At 42.5% G+C, this 23171-nt stretch overlaps 2 protein-coding genes across 5 annotated transcripts in view; both read left to right on the top strand.

The window, feature by feature from the left end:
* LOC109515015 (rho GTPase-activating protein 6-like) overlaps positions 1-13663 on the top strand; it is a 64204-nt gene extending 50541 nt beyond the window's left edge. For all 3 annotated transcript variants that reach the window (XM_019868546.1, XM_019868547.1, XM_019868548.1), the window contains exons 2-14: positions 3118-3277; positions 5041-5112; positions 6700-6848; positions 6958-7086; positions 7178-7373; positions 7471-7526; positions 8878-9028; positions 9109-9257; positions 9700-9879; positions 10511-10602; positions 10676-10887; positions 10985-11068; positions 11378-13663. In XM_019868546.1, coding sequence (XP_019724105.1) covers positions 3118-3277; positions 5041-5112; positions 6700-6848; positions 6958-7086; positions 7178-7373; positions 7471-7526; positions 8878-9028; positions 9109-9257; positions 9700-9879; positions 10511-10602; positions 10676-10887; positions 10985-11068; positions 11378-11889 — 2142 coding nt within the window. In that variant the 3' untranslated portion in view covers positions 11890-13663. The remainder of the gene's footprint in view (positions 1-3117; positions 3278-5040; positions 5113-6699; positions 6849-6957; positions 7087-7177; positions 7374-7470; positions 7527-8877; positions 9029-9108; positions 9258-9699; positions 9880-10510; positions 10603-10675; positions 10888-10984; positions 11069-11377) is intronic.
* A 1447-nt stretch (positions 13664-15110) lies between these two features.
* Positions 15111-23171, top strand: part of LOC109515038 (E3 ubiquitin-protein ligase Midline-1-like) — a 42873-nt gene continuing 34812 nt past the window's right edge. For both annotated transcript variants that reach the window (XM_019868599.1, XM_019868598.1), the window contains exon 1: positions 15111-15324. The gene's annotated coding sequence lies outside the window, so the exon portion shown is untranslated. The remainder of the gene's footprint in view (positions 15325-23171) is intronic.

Below are 23171 nucleotides of genomic sequence, written 5' to 3'. Positions count from 1 at the left end.
GAGAGACTCCATTTGGGAATAATTTATGCAGAGCATCGTGGCAACAAGTGCCCACTGAGTGTGTTGCCATAGCAATAGTTCTCTCACTCCCTGGCCCTTGGACGATCTGTGTATTGCCACGGAAACCAACATATTCTTTCATCCCTTTGTCTAAAATAACAACTTTCTTGCTGCAGCTCTCCGTATGTCCAAGCAGCATTAGTTACCAAAGTACGTGACAAAGGTCCACTCAACACAGTGCATACACGCTCCATTGCAACGGCTGTAACAATTAGTGAAGAAAACCAACCTAAATTTTGATGAATGGGTAACTTAAAGCGATGCAGATGATGATGACCTTGATGCTCAGAAACCAACTGTGGGGGCTTAACTTTTAGACTTGATGTACTCCAGTATTGCATTTCAGTAAGCATTTACCGTATTTTCCAGATGATAAGTCGCAGTTTTTTTTGTTTGGGGTTTTTTTTTTGGGGGGGGGCCGGTGGGCGCGACTTATACGCTGAAGCCATTTATGTGTGAAATGATTAACACATTATATCATTTCACATGTTATTTTCACATGAAGCCGCAAGAGGGTGCTCGAGGCTTTCCACATTGACAATAACTGATAAAAATAACTGATGATCACTTTGACGTAAGCGACGTAAAAGAGGAAGAGCCAAATCTTCTCACTCCGGAGTTCGCGGATGATTTCATTGGAGTGACGCTGATGGTTTGGTAAACTTGTTAGCATGTTCTTTATGCTACAGTTATCTGAATAATTCTTAATATGTTACGTGAGCATACCAGGCATGTTCTCGGTTCGTTATTTATATGTCATGTAACGTTAGCATAATCATACATTTCTTCAGCCTGTTGTTCTCTATCTTTATTTTTATTTGCCTGTCAAGATGACATGCCTATTCTTGGTGTTGGCTTTTATCAAATAAATTTCCCCCCAAAATTTGACTCATACTGCAGTGCGACTTATATGTTTTTTTCTTCTTCATTATGCATTTTATGGCTGGTGTGACTTATACTCAAGAGTGACTTATAGTCCGGAAAATACGGTAAATGAAGGCTGCAAATACTAGGCCCAGAACAAAATTGATTTTTTTTGGGGGGGGTGGGGGGGGGGGTCTTACCAAATCTGCTACTAGGCAGAAACAAATCCCTATTACTAATTAATTGGCCGATTAATTAAAACTACATGAAACGAATATTATTATTTTTTTGGTCCCTTAATGCTTACAACTTTGAAAATAGGAATTACAGGCACACCATTTGACTCTTTGTTTACTTTGTCCTATTACTTGTTTAACTTTATGAAAGTAAACAAAAAAAAAACGGGTGCTTTTTGCCAAATTATTTGGGCGGGGGGGTTGAACGTCATTATCTTTGTCTTGTGTAAATGTAATATAGTATGCCGTAAATACATGTCCCTCCATAAAGCTAAATACAGACATCTAAGAACCTTTTTATTGGTTTGTTTATTATTGTTAGGCGTGACTGTATTTTTACATGAAGTCCTGCGGTGCAATGCCAACTCTTTGCATTGGGGCCCCACTTAGTGCACAGTGAGGTCACAAGTACTCTTACAAGTGCTGCCAAAAACAAAGTTGCCTCTCACATGCCTGTACGCACACACAGACAATTTTAAAGACAAACAGTTGGAGAAGGTAAATAAGAAGCCTCTTGCCGGTTGAGCTGGTTCTGCCCAGCAGGATCCTTGATGGGGCTGGATGAACTTTAGTTTTGTTTAGTTCAGTTCAGTGTCAACCTCTGAGAGCTGTGGTATGATGACATACCAGAGAGAGGAGGGGAGCAGGGGAGAGGGATCATTGTTGGAGTCCCGTAATCACTGCTGGACTATGGCAAAAGAAAGCTGAGTGCCAGTAAGCCCTGCAGTGAAACACATTCACATGTCAGTATGCACATGAATGGCAGCATCCTTAAACCAACAGTTTCAGAAAGTCATGCCATGTGACAAAGAGAAAAGACTCCGTTCTCCATGACACACATGGAAGAAGACATCACATCTACATTTAAAAAGGGGGCGGCGGGGTTTTCAAGGTCTTCATTCATCACACATGTTTTTCCTCCAGCCACCACCTCATGGTTGCAGCTTCATCTGGGATCCAAATTTAATTTACTTGTATGTATTTCTGGAAGCTCTGAGACCCAGCTGGTTTCAGTGACTCATCCCACACTCTGGCCATGCATTCCTTTATGTCTATGAGAGAAACAGTGATGGAAGAGTTTGAGTTGAAGACCCAGTTATTGTAATCTTATGCAGACGTTGGACTCGCAAGTGTCCAATTATGAGTTTGTATTCAAGATGCTCTGAAATGAAAATTCTTGGCCAAAACCGGAAATTAAGAACTCAAGGTCAAAAAAACGAATCACAGAAGGAAATTATAATTCTTTAAAAGTCTTTAAAAAAATCCTCAGCTGGAGCATTTCATGCCAAGCCCTATTCTGACTTCTCAAGGACACTCTGGGTATTTTGTCAGCAACATTTTTATTTTGTCAGGAACATTTGCGTCTCGGCCAAAACAGCAACGAATAAAAGAATACAAAACAGCACCACCAGAAAGACTCTAAACAACATCAATATTTTCTTTATAGATTTATTCCTTTGAATGGTTTTGAGTGATCTGTTTTGTATTATTTAAGTTTTGATTTCTACGATAGGGTATCTTTGCACTTGCTGAATACAGGGTGGTGTTGTGACTATTGTGATTAGAGAATGAGACTTTATCCAAAATATCAGGTTATATGGTCCTTTACTAAAGCTGAATTGAGTTTTTAAAAATACATAGAAATCTTTTGTATGCCAATCACAACGCGCAATATTTACCGACTCACTTGTTAACACGGAGTTAATCTAGTACGCATGCTGTCCCGTCTTCTCTGTAACATTTTAGATTTCCGCATAATACATGGCATCTCTGTAGTCGCCGGGCACGATTTTTGCTTGTGGTTACATGGAAGTGTTTCGGTCCGAACCTGAAAATGCACTTCTGGGCCGAAAACGGATTTTCAGTACATTTTTCATTTACATGCCATATACCCACGGCTTCAGGGAGGAGCCGAAGTGACTGTTGGATGTACTACTAAAGCTTTGCCTGCCCTTAGGGTGACTTCACCTGGAACAGCCTGTCTGGCCAGAGTGTGCGTCTGACTCCAGTTGCCATCCAGAGCCTGTCCGAACTGGAGAGGGCCCGGCTCCAGGAAGTGGCCTACGCCCGCTTGCACCAAGACTATGACGTTGGATGCCAGATTACTGTGCCAAAAGGTAGGTTCACGTGTATGTCTCCACCCCTTTATTGCATTGTTACCTAATGTCTAAAAGTTCTAGGGGGTTGCACCAATTAAAGTTTTTGCCTGTTTTTGCTGAATTCACATGTGTATATTTGGTTGCAAAGCAGATACTCTGTCGCGTAATATGTACAGCTGACGCAGGTAACATCGTTTTGTCTTGACACTCAATGCACACACAAGTCCGATCGGGGTTGCACTGCAGTAGTCCAAGTGGTGGAAAGTGCTACATGATTCCGAAAATTAAAATGCCGCTATGACTAAACAAAGACTCCCATGTCGGATGAGTAATGGCTTATTTAAAACACAGCTGCAAATTCCTTTCAACCTTATTCTTGTTTTGAGAACTGTTGGTCTGTAGTTGCACCAATACACAGCTTGCATGTAATGTATAGCTAGCTAACTTTCTTTTGAAGTTGCTGCCATTGCAGCAGTCCAATGCAGCCAGTGGAGCCTTGCATTTTCTGAGTTACCATTGCCTTCTGTGTCTGCGTTGCTGATGGATTCCACAGCAACTTACAGTGGCCATTTATAAGAAGAATTCTGTTTGTACTTTCAGTTGTGCACCGTATGTATTTGATTACGATTTCAAACCCCCGTTTCTCATTTTTATGGAATGCTTTCACGGGTTTGCTCAAAACACATTTGCAGAAGGTAGAAACCTACAAAATTTAACATTCATGTTTTGACATGATAGAAAAAGCACTATAGTTTACCAGACGTTAATTATTGAACCCAAAGTACATCAGATATCCGTTTAGCTTTCTGAGCCATCTGTCAAAAAATCCCCCCAAATCCGAACCATTTCCTATCTCTGCTCCTACCCCCACTCTGTGCTCTCTCCATTGCATCCTTCTTTCTCTTCTTACACACCCCATTTCCTCAGCTCTCCCTTCACTGCCAACTTGTTTGCTAAACGGGATGATCAACTTTCTCAAATGTCATAAGAAACACGGTGAAAATCAGACAGTAGTGGTAATTGGGAGATTTGTCAGTGGTGCTTGGACGTTTGGGGAAACTGAAACGGTTCTATGACGTAAACAGCTAATGCTACACTGGGATGCTGAGTGGGAGGCGGATCCATTTCCTTGAGTGACTCATGTGATACGGGAGAACATCTGGGGTTCAAACTAAGGTTGCTAAATACAAAGTAAGAAAGTAGAACAGCACAAGCACCAGTTGTTTTCCTCAGGCTTACACAAGAATTCCAAGGATTTAAACTTCAAGTGTGTGCCATAGCTTTCAGAGTTTCCTGGTTATTAAATCAGCCAATTCGGGAGTCATGTACCATAATTTCATGTTGACAGTGAACTGTGGTTTTTTTCCTTCTTTCGAAAGACTAGAGGACCACACTCATGTTTAAATATATGTAAAAACAGTAAGCCAAAATGTATCTAATTTAACCCTAATTTAATGGTGAACTCTGCACTACAAAACTAATTCAACTCTAACCCTACAAACACACCCCACAACAAGCTAAAAACTCCTGAACCGTGGACTCAAACTAACCTATCAAAGTTCACCATCAGCTTTTCTCTTATTCCCTTTGAAAACGGCAACATTTCAATTCATGTTAAGAAAAACTACACTTGCACATTGCGAGCCATTCGCTCCTTTTTGAAACCTACCCCAGTATTCCTTGCTTAATTTATAAACTATCAAGATCGGACTACAGTGCAGCAGATAAAGACATCATGTATTCCAGATGTATTTAGTGAAATTACTTTTGCCCCCGCACAGATGGACAGAAGAGGAAAAAGTCACTGCGGAGGAAACTGGATTCTTTATCCAAAGAGAAGAGTAAAGACAAAGGTATGCCAAGTTCTTAAATATTCTGCGGCATGTTCCTTGATCTCGCGGACTCCCTTTTGGCTCATTGTTGCCAAAACTCTGCCCCCTACCTTCCTCTAGCGAGACGGTCTTTGTCGGGTGAACAGAGAGACGATAAAAAAATTAAGTGTCTGTTAACAGTTGGTATTTATATTAAGTGGAGCGACTGCATGCTGAGCACAGCGTCGTATTTGGCTGCAGAACAGGCAGGTTTTGAAAGAGACCAGGCGCTGATTTGGAGGTAGAGGCCTTTCTGATCAGACTGGTGAGTCTAGGCTCTTTCAGTGAAAACACTCATAAAATTTTAAGAACAGATGCAAATGTGCTCTCAGCTGACAGCAAATCTGGACTAGCAAAAAAAGAAAATTGGCCCTGACATTTAGACCTAGAGCAGCATGCATGTACATATTTGCATGTGTCTCTTGAGGTAAAGTGGAAGAAAATAATAAGTAAATAGCACCATATCGGCCCCAGAAGATACCGCCCCAAGTCCAGTCCTGGCCAACGATGTTCACACATCTTTGCAGGACATGTCAGATTAGCTGGAATTGCAAAATCAAAGGTATGTGCACATTCATTAATGAAAAGCAGCAACTTGAATATATTTTACATGACAAGAATCGAGTGAAAACAGAACCATATTTGTCTTGTGCTTTTGTACATACGAGCTTGCTTTTAAAAATGTTGACTTTAAGACTGATTTTCAAGTCTTGGTGTTTTCAGCTTTTGTGTAAATTACTGCTTTCATCCATTTTTTTCAGTTCCAACTGAATAAATACACAGTAATTGTTGTTTCAAATTTCAATTGTAACTACCAGATTTGGTGTATTGTTTTAAGGTGCCCAGAGCAAGAGAGCTTTAGCTGAGTGTAACTAGCTACGTCTGTGCACAACACATTGCAGGTAAACAATAAAGAGGTGAATTCACAGAGAAAACTACAACCAGTGTGTGTGTGTCCTCTTATTTCTTTAGTCCAGGGAAATTTTGAGTCAGGGCCTTGTAAATTTTGTCAGATCAAAATGCATCTTGAAAAAAATAGACTTTTCAATTATGTGGGGTACAAGTTGTACCTTGGTTCTTGCCCAATCATCTGGGATAGGTTTCAACTCACAGTCATCCCTCGAAGGAGGTTTTTCACACGCATGCATGCCCGCGCTTCCCTTGTACATGAGGAGACACCGTGATGGCTTGATCAAGTTGGTCTTGGCATCGATGCATCATGCAGCACAGATGGCGCTTCGGTGCATACGTGCAGCCCTGCATGCGCCTTGTGTTGAACAGATGTGCGCACTTAGTTTGTGTTGAAATAAATCTGTTGTGCTGACATGTTTGTGGTCATATTGAGCTACAAAAGCTTCGGTTGTGGTTCCTGGATGCAATTAGACTTTCCTGTCCGTATGCAAAAGATGTAGAACATGATTGTGGGCAACTGTTGTGTAAAAAGTGACACATTTTAATAGAAAAACAAAAAAAAAACCTCCAAGAGAACCATTGGTTTTCCATCAGATTGTGTTTTTTGTTTTTAATTCCTGCTATATATAAATATATATGTATTTTTTTGCCTTCCAGAGGGTGTTCCTCAGGCCTTCAGTATACCCCTCTCACAGGTCATCGCAAACGACAGAATGCAAAGGCAACGCCAGGACGGCTATCGTCAGGATCCGCCGCAACGAGAGGATCACAAGGACTCGTCTGACCTTGTCTCTTCCATTCTCCAGGTCATCATGCATGCACACATATCTCATCATGCAATCCCCCCACAAAATGAGCAATTTTTACACATTAAAAGCAAAAGAATACCAAGTAAAATTCTTCCATCATCTCCAGTTTGCGACTAAGCGATCGTCTAATAAGGAGCTCTCTAGCAGTAACTCCTCATTGAGCTCCACGTCGGAGACAGCTAATGAGTCAACATCGCCCAACACGCCTGAGGCTGCACCACGAGTGCGCCGACGGGTGAGTTTGTCGCCCACGCTTTAAAGTGGGTCTGTGTTTTCTGTTGGTACACTTCAGTGTTCTCAAATGAAAATGCATGTTTTGGCATCAGGGTGGAATGTCGGTGGATTCGATCACGGATCTGGACGACAACCAGTCTCGCCTGCTGGAGGCGCTGCAGCTCTCCCTGCCTGCCGAGACACCGAGTAAGAAGGAGAAACACAAGGACAAACGGCTGAGCCTCAATCCGATATACCGCCAGGTTCCGCGTGTAGTTGACAGCTGCTGCCAGCACATTGAGAAATACGGTTCGTAGATCCACTCATCCTTCTGTGCTAGACAAAAGCTTCATATCTGCAGTGACTCTGTAGTTATCGGGGCCTTTTTTTTCTTTTCCACTCTCAGGTTTGCAAACAGTGGGGATTTTCAGGGTGGGAAGTTCAAAGAAAAGAGTTCGACAGGTTGGTGTGCTGTCTAATTCTCCGTAAATGGTTCAGTGGTTTTGCAGAGCAAACCAGTTTCATCCAAAAATTTGAAGCATTGTATTTCATTTCCACACATACTAATCCCAATTTCAGTGCAGTTCCAACATTGTATAAAATGTAAACAAAAACAGACGAGTAATTTGCAAATCCTATAAACTATATATATATTTTTTTGCAAACATTCACTCCTTTTGGATTGGATGCCTGTTTCATAAGAGCTCAGACAAGGGCATGTTTACCAGTGTTACATCAACTTTCCTTTTAACAACACTCAGTAAGTGTTTGGGAATCCATCACACTCATTGCTGCAGCTTTGTTGGTGGAATTCTTTCGCATTGTTGCTTGATTTCCAACTTCAGTTGATCAACAGTCCCGGGATCTCCGTTGTCGTATTTTGCGTTTCATAATGCGCTACACATTTTCAATGGGAGACAGGTGTGGACTGCTGGCAGGTAGGTTTAGGTATCCACCCTTTTTTACTACAAAGCCACACTGTTGTAACATGTTCCCAACATGGATTGGCATTGTCTTGCAGAAATAAGATGGGATATTCTTGAAAAAGATGTTGCTTGGGATGGCAGAATATGCTGCTTCATTAACTTGCACATTGCTTTCAACATTAATGGTGCCTTCACAGATGAACAAGTTACCAATGCCATGGGCACTAAAACACCCCACTACCATCGCATATTCTGGCTTTTAAACATAGCACTGATACCAATCCGGATGGTATCTTTTGCTCAATGATTTCCTGAAAAAATGTTAAATGTGAACTCTTGATGATATTTTGGACCGTAAATGATGAAATTCTGAAATTCGGATGGTATCTTTTGCTCAATGATTTCCTGAAAAAAATGTTAAATATGAACTCTTGATGATATTTTTTTTTTCTTTGAAAAATATTGCTCCTAACTGCATTTAAACAGATATTTTTTGTTGAACTACCTGCTGTTGAACCGAGCCATCAATCGCATTCGGGGCTCCGTAGACATCAGATTCAAAACTACAGAATACTTGCAGAGAGAGAGAAAGGGAAAAAAAGAAACTTCCTTTGGAACATTAAATATCTTGTCTTTGTAGCGTATTCAGTCGGATATTGGTTGAAAAGGATTTGCAAGTCATTGTATTCTGTTTGTGTTTACGTTTTACATAGCATGTTGTGCGGATGCAAAATACAATTGCTGGCCACACCTGTGCAATGCAGTATGAGAGGTGAATGAAACCATCTGCTGTACAATGATCGTAATGCCTCACGCACAGTCACAAAAACCTGCATTCCATCGATTACTTTAGTTTTTTTACCAGAATTTTTTTCCCCCTGCTTTAGTTACGAGAGGAGTTTGACCGTGGCGTTGATGTCCATTTAGATGAGGAGCACAGCGTTCATGACGTGGCAGCTTTGTTGAAGGAGTTCCTGAGGGACATGCCTGACCCACTTCTCACCAAGGAGCTCTATACCGCCTTCATAAACACGACATGTATGCTTGCCTCCTGCCCAGCAGACACACTTCACACCTTCACTCGTCTTCTGGTGCCGTCTGACCTGTCCCTATTGCAGCGTTGGATCTAGAGGAGCAGCAAAGTGTCATGCAGCTACTGGTGTACCTGCTCCCAGCATCCAACAGCGACACACTCCACCGTCTCTTGGCGTTCCTTTCCACCGTGGCCGACCACGCCCATGATAGGCAAGACAAAGACAGACAGGAGGTAAAGTCATCCCTCACAAATGAAACACCAAGGACCTGCTGCATCCCAAAAAGGTTCCAAAAAGAGATGCAAAGTCGATGTGAAAGTGGATCGACTAACCTCGTGCATCGCGTAACGCATTTGCTAAATGTGCAATATTGCCACGCAGTGATCAAAGAGCTGGCTTGTCACCTTTTGAGCATTTTGCATTTCCTTGCATCCGGGTCTCTGGCCTCTCCAAGAGCAGTTTCCCGTGTTTGCTTTTTTTATAAGTATAACACAATGTTGAGCTGTGTGTGAAAGTGCACAGACACATAATTTACAAACAGAGGAAACCCAAGCTAAAGTTCTGAAAGATGAACACTTTTAACTCGACATGGTTACCGTCGTCACATGAACCATCAATCACCCGGGCCAACTCCTTTTGAGTGGGTGTCACAGTATGACTTGTCTTTCATTTCAGATCGCGGGGAACAAGATGACTTCTTTAAACCTCGCCACCATCTTCGGCCCCAACCTGCTGCATAAACTAAAATCTTCAGACAAGGAATTCAGCGTCCAGAGCTCGGCCCGGGCCGAGGAGAGCACAGCTGTCATCGCCACGCTACAGAGAATGATCGCCAGCTACCAGACCCTCTTCATGGTCAGTTGGTTCTCATCCTCGTTTCCTCCAACTGATGCACTTTCACATTTTTGTGTCGAGAGAAACTGACTTAGCTTGTCAGTAAGTGCACAGTGCCAGCTTTTCTGACCAAAGCATCACAAAATGTTCACCCGGACACTTGAACGCCTTCTTTTGAAAACAAAAAGGAACATTCATGCTTGAAATCCTTCGTGTGGAGTCAGGAGAGGTCAGAATTTTACACGGATTATCTTCTTCTTCGCTTGCTTTGTTCCTGTCTCTTCTCGGGATTCTCCAACAGTGCAGACAGACAGCTCAGGTCATTTTAGGTCCGAAACGTTCAACTGTAATGTTTTGTAATCTGCCACTGCCACTCCCCTTAGGCTTACATTCCTACAGTAAGCCAATTAATCGCATCAGACCTCTTCGGATCTGCTAAGAGCAGGAGTTTTATGTTTATTTGGTGGAGAGATGGGGCTGGGGAGATGACATCCTTAGGTTCTTTTGTAGATTAGTTTGAGTCAGATTTTATTAAGAATGGGGCAAAAACGCAGGAAAGACACAAAGGTATTGGCCTTCCTCAATTGTTGGCCTTGAGCACAAAAGAGATTCAGAATCTCAATTGAATTAATTCAAGTTGCTTCTTGTTTAGGTGCCGCCTGACCTGCAAAATGAAGTTTTAATGAGTCTGCTGGAGACGGACCCCGATGTGGTGGACTACCTCCTGAGACGAAAAGCGTCACAGTGAGTTACGCACAATGTCATTTTGTCCTCCGGTTTCGACCCGTCTTTCAGCCTAATTTGCTTTTCCCTGCAGGAGTACCGATCTACTCCACTCTGAGGAGCCCTTCACTCTGAGCGAACGCCACTCCTCCAGCGATTCCAACAAGCCGTCCAGCGGGGAGGTGTCCCCTTATGACAACAACTCCCCCATCCTGAGCGAACGTAGAGGGGACACAGGGAAGCCAGGCGGTACACTGATGGCAGGCTGGGCCGGGGAGTCAGGAGCCGACGGCAGGGTGGGAGCAGGTGAGCTCTAAATCTCGGACCAAACATCTGACTTTCTCTTGACCTTAAGGTTGCCGCATGCCGTTGTTTGACCTTGTTTCTCTTTTCCTTCCTTGAGACTGTATCTCGGAGGAACATGCTAACATTTGGGGTACGTGGCACACGACTCTCAAACCAGCACTCAAGGACCAGACTTTTACAGGTGAGCTCCCTGCCTGAAAATTCCTACTCTGTCTGCAAGTCAAATTCTACTCCACCACAAAAAGGAGCACTATTAATTCCATCAGGTGATATATTGACTTGAGAATGATTTGCAAAGTTAGAATCTTGGGCAGTCCGCATAAGAAGGCTTTGTTATGGGGAATGATTAAAAGTTGCCTACTGCAAATATGATTACATTGGTAGTAGTGCGCAGGAAAAAAACAATTGTTGCAGACCAACACACCCGAAATGGACCGAAGCTAGAACTTTTGCAATAGTTGCATTGATACTGTGGCTGTTTGCTCTGAAGGTTCCCATGGCAACGTGTCCGAGGGAAGCTCCCGCAGCTCACAGGAAGGACTTGATGTACTCCATGGTGACAGCAGACACCAGCTGATGGCGCCGCCGACTAGGACGCTGCCTGGCATTGCTGAGTGCAGACCCCACTTGCCGCTGACCCGCGTATGCACGAGCTCTCACCTGCAGCCGGCCATCGATCGGTCTGCGCAGGTCCTCGAGCACGCCCACGGAGCCTGCACGTCATCGGGATTGAAAGGCTGGGTAAACGCTAACGAAAGCGGCCGCTTCCCTCCTCCTTATAACGCTCATCACCGCCTGGCCGTTTGCCAAAGTTCACCTGGGCTTGCCGCAGCGCAGCAGCACCCCCTGCAGCACAAGAGATCAGGTGCCGAGCAGAAAAACTCCGATGGGACCGTGATGCCGCACAGCCCCGAGTGGCAGGACTGGCAGCGGGACCGCTGGCAAATATGGCAGCTGCTCTCTTCAGACAGCGCAGACACGCTACCGGAGACACTTGTGTGAGACCGTCGAGTCTGGCCCGATGTCAGATTTGATGAATCCTCGGAATAACTTCCCTCTTGTAATCACTCGGCCTCGTCTTTCCTCCCTGTCCGTCCGTCCCTGGATGTGCCATCACGTTCACGCCATGGCATTCTTCTTGTTTACATGTTCAGCTGCTGCCTTCTACAGATTTTAAAACTTGTATGAGCCACCCCTCATTCTTCCCTTCTCGGAAATTGTTTCAGCCCCTCATTTCAGAGAGAAGCGTTTGAAAACATTCGACCAGAAATACCTCAGAAATCATCACAACACGTCGAAATATTGCCGCAAATGCCAACGTGTTTGTTTTTATTTTTAGTAGCAAACAATAGGAACTGTCCAGTTCACCAAAAGGCAACTTCCAGACGGCAGTCTTGATTTTGGCCACTGTTTAAATGCAAACTTCTTATACACACCACTTAAAGGAGTTCATCAAATATTTGATTTGAAGCGTGTCTGTCCTTCAAGCCTTTGACATAAATGTTAGTCTTTGTAAGACTGTTGTTTTTTTCTTCAGTGTTGAATGTAATTATTATATTAAAGCACTCAGCTCTAAGTTTTCTACCTGCTGCACAATGAGATGTGCCAAAGTTGTATTGTTTTGTTTTTTTATGCCCCCCCCCCCCCATTTCATTTCAGGATATCCATTGTGTTTATATACTTGTTGACAAGAATGGCTTATAGGCAGGCCAAGAATGTTTGCATCACATTTCAGGAATTCCATGTTAGTTTCTGGCTTATGCCGGTGCCAGTGACAAAATAATAAAATCAAGGTACAAGTATAATCTTGAAAAAGCCAAATGTGAAATATTTCCTCAAACTGGGCAACCCAATGACCACAATTAAGCATTTGGAACAGATAATTCTTCACATTTGATGACATTGATGCTCTAATGATGGATATTGATTATAAGGCGAAGCAGTCTTAAACAACGTTCAAGTACTCTACCGTAGGTACTCGTTTTACCATGGTCAATCAGCTTTCCATTCCAGTTTCGTCAATGTGCTGCTCTTGTCGTCTGATTCTGTGCTTAGGTTAATATACTCTAGTAACTTGTGGTGAGTGACCTTTATTGCCGCAGTTAACTGAGCAATACCTGCAAGCCTGGACACATGGAACAAAACGTTTCAGCTTGAACATGGTCACAGAGTTAGTATGAATAATTAAAGTGCGCTTCTGACTGAAACCGCAAACCAAGCCAGCTAACTCATCCTGAAGACTCAATGACGTGGGTATTTGCTGGCAAATACTTTACAATTTATATTTCTTTGAAGGGGTAAAGTGAAAGACACATGCAAGAAGAGTCGAGCAATTGGACGCATTCTGATGAAAACCTGGCATCACCTATCGTAAGGCAATTGCACAGTTTTCATCTGTGAATCCTTTGCTGCCCTCCAAGAATGTGCAGTGCCTTCTGTTAAGAGTTGGGACATTTAAGGGACATGCCATAGCTCATAACTTGGCGTCATGTTTTGGGGGGAAAAAAATCTGCAAATGTGCTTTGCTTTCCATAGTGTATGATATGATATGCAGTATATATGTTTTTATTCCAAATGAAAAAAAAAATTTTTTTGAAGTTACAAATGTCCCTAGAGTTTTTGCAATCTGACATATTGTACCGTGATGGATTTATTGACAACAGTGGGGTTTACTGGTCCAATTTGTCATGTAATATTTTGCTACTTGCTTTTTTTCTTTTCTCGAACCACATGAGTTATATGTACGTTACAGTGAAAATAAAAATGCTTAAATTCACATTTCGTGGTGGAGTGAATTCTTTGGGGGGGGGGGGCTGAAAAGGAGCAAGTCACTACTGTTTCTCAACATGCAAATGCTGTACACAGCACTCGCCCAATTATTTCCTAAAATCAGTCTTAACAAAGATAATAAGGCTTAATTTCTATTTGCAATGTCAGTGAGGAATTAATTGCAAAGCACTAAGATTGTTATTCTTGCAGTTTAAAGCGATGTATATGACCGCATCATCCTGGTAGGTTCGTGTCTCGTTTGGTACCGGGAACTAGATGTTACCTTTGGAAACAGTAAAAATAGAAGGGAAAAAAAAAGACTCATGATTTGATTTTCTATTTAAAATGGAAACACCGAAAATGAAATACAGCTTCGTTACACCTATGTTGTCTGAACGGAGTAAGGAAAAGTGTTTTTTTTATTTCGAGAACGAAAATAGAATAACAGACAGCACTTCTCGTACTGACCAGAAGATGGCGACAGCTTAGCGCCTGAAGACGACACAGTGTTCCGTAATGATCTATCTTCCAGCCTCAATTTCACAAACGATAACTACACACAGAAAATTGTTGGTAAATCTCTGTTGAAATGAGATTTCAAAAAATGACGGTACTATCCATCCATCGATTTTCACTACCCGGTGACATAAAGGTACCTAAAGATAACTATCTCCTAATTCTGCCACATGATGTCACCCAACAGCCTTTTTTTTTTGTAGCCCAAGGTTCCAAACTGGACTGACAAATGCAAGAATTTCAGTACAGTGGCCTTTAGAAGATTCTTCTTCACCATTAAAATACCAAGTAGGGGAAAATGTGCAGTAAACCGTGTCTTTGTTTATCAGTATTCTCTCTATACCCTGCCCTCACAAGCCCACTTAGCGCTCACGTTGTTTGCCACAAAGGGAACAGACAGTTCTGTCTTTTTCTGCATGACTGTGTTTTGCTTGTGGGCCCCTAATTAATTGTGATGATTGAAGCTTTGGCCACTGCCCCTATTCAAGACTGTCTGTGGAAGAAGAGTCAATTTGTAAAAGGTGTCAGTTAAACAAAGGTGCTCTATTTCTAATATTTGGGACTTTATTTATATAGTTAAATTAGAAATACTGGACTTGGTGTTGGTCTAGGTCTTTGCCCTGCTGAGTCTAAGCAATCTCAATTTGGATCAGCGTACAATTCTTTGGTTAATGCAATGTTAACACGGAACTTTTATCCAAGTCCACACTGTCATTTGATAGCCTTTTCCCCACCCTTACACAAGGTTTTAGTTGAAATTAAACAAATGAAAATGGTTCACTCCCACACCTGGAGGAACTTAGGTGCTGATGCATGTCAAGAAACAAAAATGAGCACATTCCTGTTGATGTCATTGCATCAGCGAAAGGCCTTTGTGAGAGCGTGCACATTCGGATTGGACACGCAGAAACACATGTTTGCACTCATCATGGAAGGAATGCACTCGCACAAGGACTTCATTAGCTGCTTGACTCGCTGCTGTTGTTTTACAAAGGCTCTCAAAATTGCTCTGAACTTTGGATTGCTTGGGAATGCAACACAGGTCCTTTACCCTCATGCGATGTCAGTGATACAGATGCGACACAGACAGCAGAACCCACGGAACTCAAATAGTTCCACCGTCAAAGCTCGCATGTGAAATCATACAACCGAGTAAATCTTTTGCTAATATTTCTCTGCCTATTTCGGAAAATGTGTTTGTGAGCGAGCCGTTCTGCACTTCTGCCCCACTGCTACTGCCACTGCTAACATTACCACCACCCCAACGCTGGTTTTCGTTACCATTGACTTGGCAGCTGGGTTGCCCGAAGTTCCAGAGCCGAAGAACCATTTGACATCCAATCGAAGAAGCATGGTGCCAAAAGTAATTGGTAGGTAAATCAGACTGGGCTGTGGCCTAGCAGTTTGTGGGGCGAGATGAGAGGTGTGTGAATCAATGCACAGACCAATGTTTTGGTTAAATGGCTCAGAATCACATTGGTTTAGTGTGGGAAGACGAGTAGTTGGTGTTAGAGAGGTGGATGCAGAAGATAGACTTTGATGGAAAAGAATGACTCGCAGTGGCAACTCGTAACGGGGCGAACCGAAAGGAAATGAAGAAGAGGACCTGTTTTCTCCTCTCCTCCTGTTAGACATGCTCCATGCATGCTTGTGTGTTTGCTATTAATCTGTGAAGCGCTCCTGCTGCGGTTTTGTATCATTAAAGCATTTTTATTTTTTTTTTTTTATGCATGCGTATTTTAATTGCAAATCCAGATTTATTTAAGTACCACGAATTAATTCTGTTTATCATGTCCGGAGGAAGATTTGATCCTATTTCCTTCGCGTAATATGTGTTTATGCAAATAAAACTCACAACCAAATAGCTCCAAGTGAGTTGTTGAGTAATGCATTAGTCAGAATGTGGTTCATCCAATTTGGGATGGCAGGGCAACCTGATACATTTGAGGATGGGGAAGCCAGGGGTCTCCAAGCGTTTTCTGTCCTCTCTGAGAAAGACATCCGGGAATGAGTGTGGGATGAATAATGCAGCTCTTATTGTTTGGTGGTGTGTCTGCTCAAGTGCTTGGTCAGTGCAGCAGGCTTTGTGAAAATTTGATTTGCTACTTAAAAGTTGTTGTGTGGATTTTTTTCACTGTGGAGGATTTGGCTTTGGGTGATGGGAGCATAAAAGACAGTGTCGGGCTCAGTGGCCTTTTTAATGTACCTGGTCAACATGTAAAATAAAAAGAAAGGAGAAAGCAGGTGATGCACACTATTTCAAACATTGTCTCGGCATTATTTAGCTGATGCTGCATTGCTTCACAATACTCTCAGCGGCGTGAGGTTCTGTCGCTCGGCTTCTGTTTGCTAATCTTTTGCCCAGTAGGTACCAAACGAGCAAAGTTGATGCCCAAGCTAACAGGGCAGTGCGAGGCTGTTGCAAATGATTCACACTTCTGTCATGCCTATTGTCTCTGATAGGTTGTTCTTCCTCGGGCATGGTTGTTTGTTTAAAGTCAAGTCAAGTCAAGTACAACTTTGTCAAATGCGCTGTATGTGCAACATACAGCACAGATGAAATTTCATCCCTTTCAACCAGACAACAAGACAACAAGAGGAGCCGCTGCAGGTGCCCGCGCCGCCATCAGAGGAACAGTTAACATAAAATGACAAAATAATACAACACAAACACAACACTTAAGACACTTAAAAAACAAACAAACAAACAAACAAAAAAAAATCCAACTGCAAACTCCCGCAATAAAGCTAGGCAGCCTTCTTGGATGAATTCAGGAGAAGTTGTTGTAAAGCTGCAAAAAAATTGTGTGTACAAAAATGCAGGAATCTGACAATACACTGCAATTTAAGCACAACTGTTTTATGTTAGTAAATGTATTACATAGACAACCACGGGGTTGCCTATACAAACAAAGTAGCTGTATTAATGTTTGATTGTCCAGGCTCTTTGTTGTTCACTCTTCTACTTCTGTCTGCCCTTTTCCCATTTGATTTTGGAAAGAAGAGAATATCTCATGAATTACTTAGCAACAAGGCAAAGAACCCACAGAAACTTGGAATCTACAACAGAGTCCTTTTTCATAAGCCTCTGGTGCAACGGCTGCAATGGCTACAGATGAGGTTATGTCACTTGGCATTAGCAATTCACGCTGAAACATCCTGAAAGCTAATTCATGTAACTGCATTAAGTTAGCGACGCAGATTGAATATATACACAAGGAGCAAACCTGAACCTTTGCAGAAAAGGCATTTATTCCTTTATTCATATTTGAAACTGTCCCAGCGGGCTCCCTGGAAATTGAAAGAGATTCATGAGAATAAACCCAGCAATTACCGGTACAAAATTGAAGTTCAGCTCTTAATAGGGAACTTAAATGTCATTTGGGGACATATTTTAAAACAACCAGATTGAATGCAAACACAGTTGAATTTGAAATTGTCAGCTGGGGTTGAGTAAAAATGCAGAGGTTGAGCTAGAAACACGTGAAGCTACTGTTGAAGATACTTCATGTTGAATGTGGCTTTATTTGAGAAAAAAAAATCTATGGGACTTTTGGTCAATTTTGTTCATGATTTTAATGGGTCGGCTTCAGGGATTAGTAATATTCATTCATTCATTTTCCGATCCGCTTACCCTCACAAGGGTCGTGGGGGTCTTTGGGCAGTAGGCGGGGGACACCCTGAACCGGTTGCCAGCCAATCGCAGGGCACACAGAGACGAACAACCATCCGCGCTCACACTCACACCTAAGGACAATTTGGAGTGTTCGATCAGCCTGCCATGCATGTCTTTTGGAATGTGGGAGGAAACCGGAGTACCCGGAGAAAACCCACACAAGCACAGGGAGAACATGCAAACTCCACACAGGAAGGCCGGAGCTGGAATTGAATTCGGTACCTCTGCACTGTGAAGTCGACGCGCAAACCACTGGACCACTGGGCCGCGGATTAGTAATGTTCAAACTGAAAATGTTCTAAATATTTTTCACAGTCATGGTTTTTAACTGCATCATACATCGATGTCTGCTTAGGACAAACCCATTTTTTATAACTAATGTATGCTTTAATATGATTCCCCTGTAACTTCTCACCGAAATTTACCAGAAACCATCCAGTTTTCAACCCTTCGCACCCGAAGACTCATGACAACAACAAAAAAAGGGTCCAAAAAACCACAAAACATTCTCTCCTCTCGACGGAGCACAGCTGACTAATATGCCATTAAGGGGGAAATTCGGCTCAAACCATCTTTGAGGTAGACGTTTACTGGAAAATTGGAGCTCAACACGATGCCAGATGATGGCCACAGGCGGCTGGAAAATGCGGAAAAAGTGACTAAGAATACTGTATGTGTGTGTGTGTGTGTGTGTGTGTGTGTGTGTGTGTGTGTGTGTGTGTGTGTGTGTCCGTGTGTGTGACAGAGAGAGAGAAAGTGAGAGTTAGAAAGAGACACAGGCTCTCAATCCCACATTAGGCTGTCTCCCAAAATAGCTTTGTAGTCAGATCGAAATTGATAACTGCACTTTTACATGAGTTGTCGATCTACTTGTTTGTATGTGTGTGTGTGTGTGTGTGTGTGTGTGTGTGTGTGTGTGTGTGTGTGTGTGTGTGTGTGTGTGTTGCATCTGCCAAAGTCATCAACATATCACACAAAACTCAAAATATAAGCTCATTAAAAGCAACTCACTTCTGAGAGGATTTTTGGCAACTCTGTGCTTTTTGGTAACGGGTTCGACAAGAGTGACCTTCACATGACCTGCCAGATTCACTTTAAGCTGTTCTGTGTTGGATTTATCATTTCTGTAAGACAGTATCCCTGACAAGTTTGAGAGCAATATGTTACGGGAGTTAAAAAGCTCAACAATTTCCACGTAGTCACCTCACGTCACCTTTCTCCATTTTGGTGTGTCAGCTCAAACAAGCTACAAACGGAACAACACTGTAGCATTGTGCTGAGCGCAACCTGTGAGCTTGTTTCGCGCCACTGCCGCCGCCCAGATAAGAAACATCAGAAAAGTGTTTAAGATTTCATGGGAGCTTTTGAGAGCTTCAGTTCTTCTCCTGAGATCTCCCCGACTCATCTGACGGAGTCGTCTTAATGCCTCTTGAAGGCCAAGAGGCTGCATTGTGCAGCGGTAAAAGTAAAAATAAAGACTTCTACAGATGTTTAAATCCAGCATTTCAATTGGAGTGCATTAAAAAAAACATGAGGGGAAGTGGATGCTGCTTTTTTTTTAAATCTCTCAACCTAATCTCAATTGGGAATTGTAGGTGGATGACAAAGTGAATACAGAGATTCTATGTTTTACTTTTAGATGATACCTCTGCTTTTTTATGCACAAATGCCAACTGGCGAAGACGGCTGGGATAGGCTCCAGCACGCCCGCGACCCTCCTGAGGATGAAGCGGCTCGGATAATGGATGGACAATGAGATGCATGTCTGTGACTCCTCAAAAATGGCAGGCAGAATTATTATTTAAAATCCAGCACTGGGGAACGAAAACCGGTCAGCAGCCAGGCCGCAGTGCCGCCTTGAGCTTGTTCTGCACATGTCACGTGCAGTCTGTGTGCAGGGCAAAGTCGTGTTCATTCTTATATGGATGCCTGCAAAGGTCTGTAACCCATGCATGGCACTCATTTCACCCACCGTCCTTTTGTGCACTGATGTTGAGCTGGATCCCTTTAAAATGCCTCAGGGACATTATTCAGGATTTACTTCTAAAACATTGTCACACACGCTGATGAAAAGCTCACACATACAGAACAGAAATACTCTGACAGTATTGTGTTACTAAAAATTGTTTGCTCACACTCACGACTGAAACACTTTCAAACAGCCTTTTTTTTTTCCTGAAAGGCTCTCACGCACCAAGGTTATAATAGTTTTGTTTGATTTAGTTTTATAAATTTGATTACCGTATTGGCCGAGTATAAGATGGCCCTGATTGAGATGACCCAAAACAAAGTTTGAAAAAAGACTTTTTGAACACCAAATTAATTTTTATACAGAAAATAATTACAGTACATCTGAAACAAATGATTATAACAATATATTTGCGAGAAAAGCATGTTATTTTGCCTCATTCAAATCTTAATATCTGAACATTTAAATATGTAAACTAAAGTGCAATCACATTCGTAAATGAATGGCTTCTGGTTTTTGAAATGTAAATTACATCATAACTTCTCCTCAGCTGCCGGTTAACCTGGCCGATCTTCGACCCACTTTTCTCCAGATTGTCACGCCGTTTCTCCATTTTCTGTTATCTCTTCCATTATTTTCTTCTCTTTTCTTTCTTACCGCTATTTTTTTTTCTTCTTCGTACTGCCGCTATTTTTATTTTTATTCTTCGTGACAGGGGTTCACTTTGGCCTGGGGGGTCAAGTTTAGCATTCACTTCAATGATATCTGGAGCTATCTAGCATCGTGAATGGGTAAAATGTCTAGACCCCGAATATAAGACGACCCCCACTTTTTCAGTCTTATTTCAATGCAAAAAACACCATCTTATATTCGGGCCAATACGGTATTAGTTTTGGTTTTTTTACCCAATTACGATTGTGGACTGACCAGCTTATACACACAAACTATGTATTGATGTAATTGCTTTTTCTTGTGTGCAATATCAAACAACCACCGTTTATTGGTAATACAAACTCAACACAATGTAGTAAAATGAGCAGATAAACAACAACTGTTTTTAAATTCTTCAGATTCAGATTCAGATTCAGAAAACTTTATTTATCCCCGTGGGGCAATTAAGAGTTGTGCGAGAGCGGCTTATTATAGAGACAGTCAGAGCAAAGGAAAAACATAGGATGAGAGTAGCTTAGCACTTGAGGTCTTAAGGTAGTGGCTTAAAGTAAAGTAAAGTAAAGTAAAGTAGATGAGATGCATAAATGTTGTGCCTGTTAAAGGTTCAACAAACTGCCTATAGCACCCTTGAAAGCCTCTGGGCCAATCGGAATAATTTTATTCACTTCCAGGTCACCCCTCATGCTTGCGCTTTAATAGCTGCGTCTCGTAAATGTCTACTCATCACGTATACAAGATTAATCATCTCATGCGTTTCAACAGTAGGGGGAGGTGGACAGAAAAAGCTGGCATGTATGAGTTCACCATCATGACATGTCTGCCCTTCCCTCCATGCGTATGCCCAAGCCTGCAAGCATCGCCTGGCGTTATGAAGGCTTGCAAAAGTGGCAGATGCACACTGGGTCATACAGAGTGTGGAATCCACTTACGGCATTCGAGCATCAGGGGATCGAAAGAGGGAAAACAGGACAAATAACCCGGGGATTCAAACGTCATGTTCGGAAGCAACGGGACTGTCAGTGTCGCTATCGCCAAACATTGTGCAACCAGATTAGGTTCGCCAACAGACTGGGAAGCCGTGAACAGCGTTGTACTAACAGGGGCAAAATAGGTCAAGCGTGTTTCTGTTATGTGGGCTACAGGCGATGCAGTCACTTGAATATCTGGCAAAGCGTCTGTTGTGATATATTTCCCGCAGTTCACCCCTTAGGACATTATGACCTCTGAGCAATGCCTCTTCACACCTCACAGGTTTCTTGTCGTGGTAACAAAAGCAGCTGTTATCAATTTATAATCCTTGATTTCCGACAGATTCACATTATTTTTCGATCATTACTTTTAAGTTGAAGACCTTTTGCTTTAAGGTCCAAATCTTAAATTAACCTGATATGTTATTCACGATAATTTAAATGCGGAGTGTAAATAACTTGCCCTTCTCTGCTGTGCAGATGGGCTAAATGGGTCAGAGACAGCAAATGTGTGTCAACAAATTGCCTTTTGGTACCAAGTTGACCTTCTGCCTATGGAGATTCAGCAAAGAGGAAACAAATTGAAAATGTTTTATCCATGACTGGTTCGCTTTCAAATTTGAAGCACATATTCCAACCATGGAAACAACATGACCACGTTGGGAGGCTTTCTTCGAAGCACTTTGGAAGCTCGAATGTAAATGTAAAGCACAAAGGCACTTATAGGCTCACTGACAAGAAATCCACCACATTTAAACATGCATCTCGTTCTCGTTGAGGCTTTTGGTACACCTGTGTTTGAAATTGCACCAAAGGTGGTCTCTTAGCAGGTGTGCTTTTTTATTTTAATATGCCTGTGGTTGTTTGTTTATTTTTCTTTTATCTCTTGAAATATTCATTTACATTCACCCTGTGTTCTTTTGACTTTGTAATCTATCTGCAAATATGTAAACATAAAATCTGTATGATGTAATAAACTTTGGAATGGTTGATGCAGACACTGAAGACTCTTTATTACTCCTTACATAGATCCTGGCGTAACTGAACAGTATTTTCCAGCGGAAACCTAACTGAAAATGTCAGTCACAGTGGCAACGTAAGATGGTTCCTCTATGGCGTCACCAATCTGGGGTCTATTTTTTAGTCCATTTATACATCCATCCATCCATTTTGTGATCCGCTTATCCTCACAAGGGTCGTGGGGCGTGCTGGAGGCTATCGCAGCTGTTTTCGGGCAGGAGGTGGGGGACACCCTGAACCGGTTGCCAGCCAATCGCAGGGTACATAGAGACAAACAACCATCCGCGCTCACGCTCACACCTAGGGACAATTTAGAGTGTTCCATTAACCTCACATGCATGTATTTGGAATGTGGAGGAAACCGGAGTACCCGGAAAAACCCCACACAGGGACGGAAAGAACATGCAAACTCCACACAGGAAGGTCGGAGCAAACCCACGACCTCTGCACTGTGAGGTCAACGCGCTAACCAGTCGACCACCAAGCCGCCCCTATATATATAAAAAAAAAATAAATCCTCGTCTCACCCCTCGGGTGGTGTCCATCCCTCATTCAGCTCGGGTCCTCTACCAGAGGCCAGGAAGCTTGAGGGTTCTGCGCAGTATCCTTGCTGTTCCCAGCACTGCACATTTCTGGACTGAGATGTCCGATGTTGTTCCCGGGATCTGTTGCAACCACTCATCTAGTTTGGGGG

The sequence above is a fragment of the Hippocampus comes genome, unplaced genomic scaffold, assembly GCF_001891065.2.
Source record: "Hippocampus comes isolate QL1 unplaced genomic scaffold, H_comes_QL1_v1.1 scaffold41, whole genome shotgun sequence".
Taxonomy (NCBI): domain Eukaryota; kingdom Metazoa; phylum Chordata; class Actinopteri; order Syngnathiformes; family Syngnathidae; genus Hippocampus; species Hippocampus comes.
This window is presented reverse-complemented; position numbering and strand designations above follow the sequence as displayed.